Below are 9,085 nucleotides of genomic sequence, written 5' to 3'. Positions count from 1 at the left end.
ATGTCAATGGCTGAGGTTCCATGGACACTGTAGAAAGAAGAGTTCTATGTGTTTTGCTGAAGAAGGAAAGAACTACACTACACCCAAACCTATAGGCACAATAATCTGTGCAACAATTAACAATTCAGTCACAAGCAAATGTTCAAACAGCTTGGAATACTTGATTTCTATGAGCAATGAAGGTAAGAAGATCAGTTCACATGAGTATATATGCTACTTCGAATGAAAATACCTCATATAGTTCTAGTGATACTAACAAATATTAAGTGTAGCTACGATTGAGCAAAAGTACACAGATATTCTTTTATGGAAAAATAAGGAAGACAAAATGTATTCTCCTAGAGTAAACAAGGAATAAGAACATCGGATATCTTCAAATATAAATAATGCTCCAAAGATACAAGGTGGTAAAGTTGCATACATTCACATTAAAGATATGAGCAGAGGGACTACAAAAAGTCAATGAGGCCAAAAAAGAGCAGCATAGGAGGATCTCTGAGACATCAAAAGATCCTCATTTCAAGCTTGCAATGAGGTCATACTATATATAAAACATGACTGTATGCATCAAGTTTTGAATGAATCCCGAAAAAAAGCTTCCATTATAAAAACAAGATATTAACTATAGAAACCGCACAAAATTTAAGAATGTCGGAGAGAGAGATTTATCATCAACCTTTGGTTCTCATGATTGTTATGCTGCCTTTCCCTCCTTCAGTATGTATCTTAGTTTTGACAACGACAGGCTTTCCTGAAAAAGCTGAAGTAGGATATGGAGGAGACAGTTCTTCATCCTTGCCATGCTTTGATTTTGGGGGTGGAGTTAGAATCTTCTTGTTTATATCCTTCAATGTTACATCTCCATGAACTCCACAGGGTTTAATGAGCGCAAATGGATAAATAACAGAGGAAGTCACCTTTGTGGGAGTTAGCATGAGAGATTTCCTACCTAAAAGCATATGTAACATTCAATTGCCCGAGTTTTTGTTGAAATGGCACTCAACTTTCAGTGTCTTTGATTAAAAAGTGAAATCTGTAGAACAAAGAGAGATCATGACTACACACCTTTAAAAACCTTTTGTGGTGGCGGAGTTGGACATTGTTGCCCCATGTCAGATTGTGTTTCAGGTGGGAGGTTGCAATACTCTGGATTTAAGACAAGTAAAATTGGTATAATTTTATCCAAAGAAGAGTATATAGGAACAGATTAAAAATACCATATGTTTCACACACCTGAAACATCAATTTGGTCTCCGCCAACCCCAGAAAAGTTCCTGCATGACAATGCATGAATAGAGTCAGTTTCAGGTGACAAACCAGTAAAATGTGTAGCTAAATTGAGTTGCATAGATGCTTACGTGTCCTCAGAACCGAAATGCATTGAGCCGTCATTGAAGCAATTGGAGAGCCACATGTCAGACGACTGATCCAACCTCTCATTGCAGGACACAGATCTATCTTCTGTTGTGTAGAATACAGTATTAAATAAAAACTGAGCAAGAACCTAGAATAGCTTATTAGTCAATTGAAAAGAAACTAATTTAGAGAAAGAAACAAACCTGAATATCCTGAATCCCACGTTACTTTTTCATGTACAGCTTCTAGCGTTGTCTCCTGTCTATCCTGAATATAAAAAAGAGGGTTCAGGGTTCAGGGTTCAAAGCATGAGAACAAAAATCAAAGAGGCGTTTTAGTCAGAGTAATCAATTCGAAGTATCATCACATTAATAGCTGTATAAGCAACCATTATGCATTTAACTTCCTTTGATAGAATGTGCAAAGAAATAACTTATAGAAGATGGAATGCTTAAGCAAATAACACCATATCAATTAAAAAAAAAAGAAGGGGTACTTTACGGTCTACTATCCGAAGTTACAGACCTTTGCTTTTATGAATTGTGACGGCGTTGGTTCATTGCAAAGGAAAGGGTCGTCTGGAGCATCAAATCGTAGCATTCGCCGTCTCTTTAATTGAGGATGATAATCTTCTCTATAATTCACCGCTTCTTTCTCCGTACTTCCTGAAATCCACTCCTTGAGGTAAGCATGTGCAATAATACAGTTCCAACTATGTTCCCAAAACAACATTGGTAGGTAAAAAGAGATAGGTTATACGCACTTCCACTATCTGAAGCACTGTAAGGCAAGTCTTCACACGCCTTAATTGGGGTTGAATCTTCAAACATGTAAGAAAATTGATCTTCATTCTGATCTACTCCATCCCATATGCAATTAGAAATGCCTGTTCCAAACAAAAATGAAAATAAATGCCAGTCATTAGCATTAGCCCTCCTCCGAGTGACTCTTACATACTACTATAAATGTGGCAACTGAACTGTACCAGGATTTGAATCCTTAGGGAGATAAAAATCGGCACCTTCCCATTCACACAGCTCACTAATACATTTCACAAAGATAAACAAGATAATGTGAGCAAATTGATGGAGAAAACTATGCAACATGAAGACTAATAGATAAAACTAACTAAACCAATAACTTGGTAACCAATTCATAAAAATTCAAGCTACAATTAGTTCTAATTCAACACACATTCAAGGGTATTGCAAGAATTTAACTTCTATTGCTATGCTAAACCTACAATGTACACTAGCACTTGATAATTTTTCAAACGATAAGTACAATAGAAATACCTTTTGCAAACAATAATGTGACAACACATTTGAACTGAAATAACATTCACAATGATAACAACATAGTATAGAACGGTTGCTTGTAAATGTACAAATAGAACATGTAAGAAAGGGGATGAGTAGATTATAAGTAGATCTAGCCTTGTCATAACATCCGTTACAAATACTAAACAAGTTTTATGACAAGCACAAGCATCAAATGTAAGGCAAAATGCGTACTCATTTGGATCTAAGAGCTTGTAACAGACATGGGTATTTCTTAACAATCATGAGTTTCCAAACAAAATACTCATTTACTGAATCCAGAAACTCAGTAACTGCATATATACATTTCTTCACAAAAATAAAAATAAAATAATAACAGTCAAATCAAGAAAACCCCATCTCTCACAACAAATATTTCTTCCAGAAAAGAAAAAATCCAACTCCAAAACCCTCCGTATAGAACAAATCACATAATCTGGGTCTAAAACAAACCCAATAACCAATCTGAAACAGACCCAAGTACTAAAACTCACTTGTCATCATTAGGATAATCCATTGAGTATCTGCAACTACTGAACAAGGAAGAAGAAGAGGAAGATGACTACGAAGAAGAAGGTGAAAGAGAACAAGGAGTTCCGTCGAATTAATCTCTTAATAATAATACCATTAAAACTAGCCGTTGTTAATATAATGGGGTTGGGTTGATAAATGTGCTGTAGAAGGAAGGAAAGGAACACCACGAAAATCACCCACTAATAACTATTTTTCTTCTTTTTATTGTTCAAAGAGAAGTCGTTCTTTATTCTTTCGTTTTTCTCTGCTACTTTCTCTCTCACTGAAACTTCTTTCCTTCTTTATAGAGATGAGAGAGGGGAAGGAACTACTGCCCAAAAATCCGTTGTTTAAGGGATTATTTTTCTTAATCATCAACCTTTAGTTAACAAAATAAAAATAAATAAATAAATTATTTCATTTTTCATAAGTAGTATTTACTTGCCGAATCTCGCCCACTATATTCCGGCCGATGCATTTATCTAGGGTGTTCTTTCTTGGGTCCGGATCATGGGACTCTTTGCTTAGACGCATGGATTAGACACTTTTTTACCCGTCCATCGTAGGTCATCCAACGGCAATACAACTTGCTGAGTTGTCATCTTTTTAGGTTTAAAAACACTATACTATACGGCTCTTACCAAAGTCGAGCCGGTAACAATGTGATTAGATAATCAAGGAAACAAGTATATTCTTTCTGTTGTAACTTCCCTGATTGATATATCTACCACATTTTCTTCTTCTTTTATCTTGGCTTGATTCCGCTCTTTATTTTTGGGAAAATTATTTTCAAGCTTCCTCTTTCAGTTCTTCCTTTCTTTGCTTACAATGATCATTAAATATTTACATCAAAGTTGAGTATGGATGAGCGCTCAAGCAACCATTTTTTTCCTGGGTTGGAAGGTTGACATTGACGATGATATAAAAAGGCGCAAACTGCCCTCTGGGCTCTGACTAACAAATTGACATCAATCAATATGAAAGAGTATGTTCCCATTATAAGCAGGAGAGGAAAGTGATCAAAGAACTACTCAATCAGTAAAAAAAAACTAGTGTATATTTCTTTTTTTAGTTGGCAATAGCATGAAAGATCCAATTTCCATAGCATCGTAACAGAAAATATTCCCTTATATGCATTCATAAGAGAGTAATTGTTTGACACTCACTCCAAGTCGCTGACGCAAAACACTTAATACAAAAACCCAAGATCCCCATTAGCATCCAACAGCAAATTGAGTATTAACTTCATCGAATTAAGGAAAAAATGAAAACAGAAATGCGATAAACATAACAACACTACATTACTCTTCAACATATGCGATAAAATGAATTAAATCAATAATTGTTTGGACAAGCTACACTGCTGGATGAACAAATTTTCCTGTTTATGAATGATACTTTTCTCAATTAGAAAGAAACGAAAAACACGCGGCATCAGAGTTCCATTCAGACCCAATACTTCACTCTAATCAAGACCAAAATTAGAGCTTCTCAACTTATTTCAAATAAATTAAGAAATCTAAGAAACAATAAAACAATTAGAGTACATAGGATTTAGAATGATCATACCTGTGCTATTCACTGTTACAAGTTCAGAACAAGAACAATAAACTTGATGAGTAACAATCTTGAAGCAGAATGAAAGAGATCGTATATTGATAGAGTTTCCTATGGAGAGATAAATTGTTCCATATCGGCTCGGCTTGGGCATGAGCCGTTTAATGTTTTAAGCCTAAAAGAGATGATATCAGCAAGTTGTACTGCCGTTGGATGAACTCTAACAGACGGTTAGAAAATTGTGTCTGTTCTTTGCGTCTAAACAAAGAGTCCCATGATCGGTACCCTTCTTTATACACCCTTAAAAAGAACCCCTTAAAAACCTGGCGTTTTTAGGGGCCACTCGAAAGGATTTAGGGGCCAACAATAAAACAAAAAAGGTCACCCAAAGGGAAAATGTAGCCAGCCCTTATCTCGCGTAATTCGTAATGGCGAAATTACCCTTATATATTCGGAGGATATGATAACATTGTTATCCTCCGATTTCAATCGGAAGCCAAAATATTTCCCAGACTTCCGATTGTGGTCGGTGCAGTATTAGAATGATTTTTGTTTCATTTTTTCATTTCTTTTGCATTTGTGAGTTATTAGAGTTATAGAGAAGAGGTTGAAGGAAAAAAGGGAAAAACCATTTTTTTCACTAAAAAAATGGATGGATATGAAGAAGAATGTGAGAATCATGACGAAGAAAAAAATGTTGAGGGTTCACGACCGTTTAGAGAAGACGATTTGGGGTATATGTTGAATGATCCAAACTTTTGTGGAGAGGAAAACCTAGACGACCCTTTCATGGAAGAAAATGGAGAATCGCATGATATTGAAGCTAACGATGCATGTAAAACACAGGTATTGTGTTAAGAAACTAAAATACTCGATTTGCATGGTTTGTGTGCTTTTGTAAACAAGAAAAACCGATTATTGCATGCATTGAATGCCATGAACTACCCAGATTCGGTAGATAATTTCTAGATTAAACTTACGAATATAACACATTGAGTACCAAATATGTATATTCGGTAGTTCCAAGATACTAGTTTACTGCCGAATATGAGAAAAACCCCAAACTGGTTTTCCAAAAATATCTACATTCGGTAGTTATGTAGAGTTATTTACCTCCGAATGGCCCCAAAAACGAATTCCTCAGAAAATTTCAAAACTCAGTATTCTTATCCTTTACAATCGGTAATAGTTTAACATTATTTGACTGCCGAATATAACAGTGGCCTCAAAATAAAATTTCCGAAAACTTGAAAATCGGATGTTTATCGATTAAAGTTATCTTCTGGTTATTTATATTCGGATGGTTTACTATATATTTTAGCTTCCGATTATATCATTTTTTGCACTCAGTAAACTGTGTACATTCATTTGCATAAATCGGGTGTTTTGGGTAACCGATAGGATTCCGAATATAAAGTATTCGGAAGTTTGACTTATTTAATGACCTCCGATTATATCATTTTTTTCACTCAGTAAACTGTGTACATTCATTTGCATAAATCGGGTGTTTTGGGTAACCAATAGGATTCCGAATATAAAGTATTCGGAAGTTTGACTTATTTAATGACCTCCGATTATATCATTTTTTTCACTCAGTAAACTGTGTACATTCATTTGCATAGATCGGGTGTTTTGGGTAACCGATAGGATTCCGAATATAGAATATTCGGAAGTTTGACTTATTTAATAACCTCCGATTATTGTATAATAATTTGTTTCTTTCATATGCAGGCCGTTGAAGAGTTTGTTGATGACTTCTATTTGAGGCCCGACACTTCCCTATACTATGCAAACGATTTGGTATACTCATTACTACTTTTTTCTTTTTTTCAAAATTTATATGTTAAATGGTTATGCTTATTAGATTTGTTTTGTTTTATGCACGTTTAGACATTTGGAAGTAAGAAGGAGGCAAAGGAATGGCTTATGAACAAGGCAAAAGATAACATGTGCGTGGTAGTTCAAAATAATCATGTTAGTGACACTCGATTTGAAATGATTTGTGAGCGAGGTGGGACGCGAAAGAGTCACGAGGGAAAGAATAGTAAGTACATACGGAAGACGAATAGGAAATACCGAAGCAATACCAAGAAGATAGGATGCCCATTTAAGATTGTCTTCTATAAGCCCGATGGTATTAAAGGTAAAGAGTATAAATGTATAAATATAAAGTTGATAACGGTTGTCACAACCATGATGATCCGTTGGATTTAATTGGACATGTAATGGTTGCCAAGTTAAAACCACATCAAATGCAGACGGTGAGGTCTATGCGGATCCAAAAAGCGAGTGCGATCTTAAGTAAATAAAGGCGGACGATCCCGACAACTTGTCTTCTTTGTCTACAATTAAGTCGGCCCTAGCTACGATCAAAAGGACTGATTGGGATGGTAGAACGGTCATGCAACAATGGAGTGGTTAGCGGAGTTACACGGCTACACCTTGAGAAGGGAAGAAAAGGATGGTATAGTGGTTCGTATTTTCTTGGCACATCCCGAAATGATCCAATTGGCTCAATGCTTTCATCAAATTTTGTTGATAGATGCTACTTATAAGACAAACAAGTATAACATGCCGTTGTTGAACATTGCTTGCCATACTTCGGACAAAACACGTTTACGATTGCATGGGGTTTAATGGATCATGAGAACAATGTGAGTTTCATTTGGATGTTGGAGACGTTGAGGTCCATTTATAACGGTGATAATTTTCCAAGGGTTATTGTAACGGATAACGATCAAGCCTTAATGCATGCAATAGGGTAGTGTTTCCGGAAGCCCAAAACTTGCAATGTACGTGGCACATTCAATGCAATCTCAAAACCAATTGCCATCATCATTTCCAAGCTAAAAGACCAAGGAAGGGTACCAAGAGGTCAAAGGAAGAGGATGAGCGCATTAGTAAATTAACCTTGGAAGAACGTAAGGAAGAGGATAGGCTATTTGAAGAAAAGTGGAAGGAGGATGGAATAATTTGGAAAATGTTCATGAAAGCATGGGACAAAATCGTTTGGTCGATGACCGAGGAAATTTACGAATGTAACTTGAAGAAATTTGAGGATGAATACGGCACGGACTACCCAAAACCGGTTGAGTATTGTAAAACACAATGGTTAACGATTAAGGAGAGGTTTGTGTTTGCATGGACATATGAATATCGTAACTTCAAGAACGAGGCGACAAGCATTGCGGAGGGGTCTCATGGTCGACTAAAGAAAATACTAATTGGTAGTCAAAATGGAGTTGTGTCGATCCAAGAAGCAATCCATGAATTCACCAATCGTGATCTCGTAAAGATTAGGAAATGTATGCAATTTAGTGTACACCAATTCCCGATGGAACATATTAAGGAAAAATTGCTTCTAAGGGGAGTTGTTCATAAAGTTTCAAGATGGGCAATAAATCGCATGATGAAACAATTGAAGTTATATAAAACTTATGATGACGAGAATACGGTTTGTGTTTGCAAGGATATGATAGGTATTGGACTCCCATGTCGTCATAAGTTGGGTAGGTATGTTGAAGTGATTGACATCGATGATATTCACCCATTTTGGAAGCAATTAAATTTCACTCCGAACACCCCGGTAGTTGATGGTCCGTTTCTTCGAGTCGGAATTGTATGCACGAATAGCCGAGCGTTACGCTACATCAAACGGCACCAAAAAGCAAATATTGATGCATAATTTGGAGGAAGCCCTTCACCCTTGTTTAAGGGAGGTTGATGAACCTATTAAGCAAAAGAACACCGGTAGGCCGAACACCGAAGTGTCGAGGACCATCCAAAGAAAAGAGTTGAAGGAGTATTTGTCTAATAAAAGAATATTGTCTAGGCACGAGTGTTCGGAAGCCGAATTTGAAGATGAGCCGGAACCTAAGAAAAGAGGTCGTCCAAGAAATGATCAAAGTGGACCAACCACCCGACAAGTAAGGCCAAAGATCTCACAGAGCCTTCTCAAGTAAGTCAACCCAATGTTGTCGAAGAAGTTGTTGAGCAAATGAACGCCTCGCAACAAACCCAACCAATGGAAATTCTTACTATAAAAGAGGACAAAGGTACTCTTCGTTGCCCTAGAGATCTTAATGGAAGACCAAATCGATCCACATATACAATATACAAAGAGTATTTGGAACAACTCCCTCCACTTATCATTCCATTTGTTTTGTCGACCGACGAGGTTGATGGGGATGGAAATTGTGGGTTTCACGTTGCTACGGAACAAATGGGTTACTTTAGAGAGGCGGATATCGAAGATGTCACCCAATGCCAATATTTAAGAAATAAGATGGCGGTACAACTAGTGAAGGACAAGGGTTTTTATATGGAGATGATGAGGCGAG

At 36.6% G+C, this 9,085-nt stretch overlaps 1 protein-coding gene across 3 annotated transcripts; it reads right to left on the bottom strand.

Annotated features, from left to right (window-relative positions):
* Positions 1 to 463: 463 nt before the first annotated feature.
* LOC113334490 (protein XRI1-like) lies at positions 464 to 4,868 on the bottom strand. 3 transcript variants are annotated; one of them, XM_026580729.1, is made up of 9 exons: positions 4,758 to 4,868; positions 2,342 to 2,397; positions 2,120 to 2,242; positions 1,882 to 2,021; positions 1,560 to 1,623; positions 1,359 to 1,461; positions 1,234 to 1,274; positions 1,066 to 1,146; positions 464 to 949 (listed from the first exon to the last, which is right to left on the bottom strand). In XM_026580729.1, exons 3-9 carry the CDS (start codon positions 2,184 to 2,186, stop codon positions 672 to 674), a joined length of 774 nt encoding a protein of 257 aa, XP_026436514.1. In that variant the 5' UTR covers positions 2,187 to 2,242; positions 2,342 to 2,397; positions 4,758 to 4,868; the 3' UTR covers positions 464 to 671. The 3 variants fall into 3 exon arrangements, with proteins under 3 accessions (XP_026436514.1, XP_026436513.1, XP_026436512.1); XM_026580728.1 differs by lacking the exon at positions 4,758 to 4,868 and adding an exon at positions 3,170 to 3,568 and having other exon boundaries at positions 1,359 to 1,458; XM_026580727.1 differs by lacking the exon at positions 4,758 to 4,868 and adding an exon at positions 3,170 to 3,567.
* Positions 4,869 to 9,085: the final 4,217 nt, after the last annotated feature.

This window comes from Papaver somniferum, unplaced genomic scaffold (assembly GCF_003573695.1).
Source record: "Papaver somniferum cultivar HN1 unplaced genomic scaffold, ASM357369v1 unplaced-scaffold_137, whole genome shotgun sequence".
Classification (NCBI taxonomy): domain Eukaryota; kingdom Viridiplantae; phylum Streptophyta; class Magnoliopsida; order Ranunculales; family Papaveraceae; genus Papaver; species Papaver somniferum.
The sequence above is the reverse complement of the archived record's forward strand: the minus strand, read 5'-3'. Positions and strand labels throughout refer to the sequence as shown.

Excerpts from the sequence above, each read along its gene's own strand:
- LOC113334490 (XM_026580727.1), bottom strand. The coding sequence starts at position 3,192 with ATGGATTATCCTAATGATGACAA. Across the intron at positions 1,624-1,881 it reads CACAATTCATAAAAGCAAAG|GATAGACAGGAGACAACGCT; the intron begins GTCTGTAACTTC and ends TTTTATATTCAG. Across the intron at positions 950-1,065 it reads ACCACAAAAGGTTTTTAAAG|GTAGGAAATCTCTCATGCTA; the intron begins GTGTGTAGTCAT and ends ATATGCTTTTAG.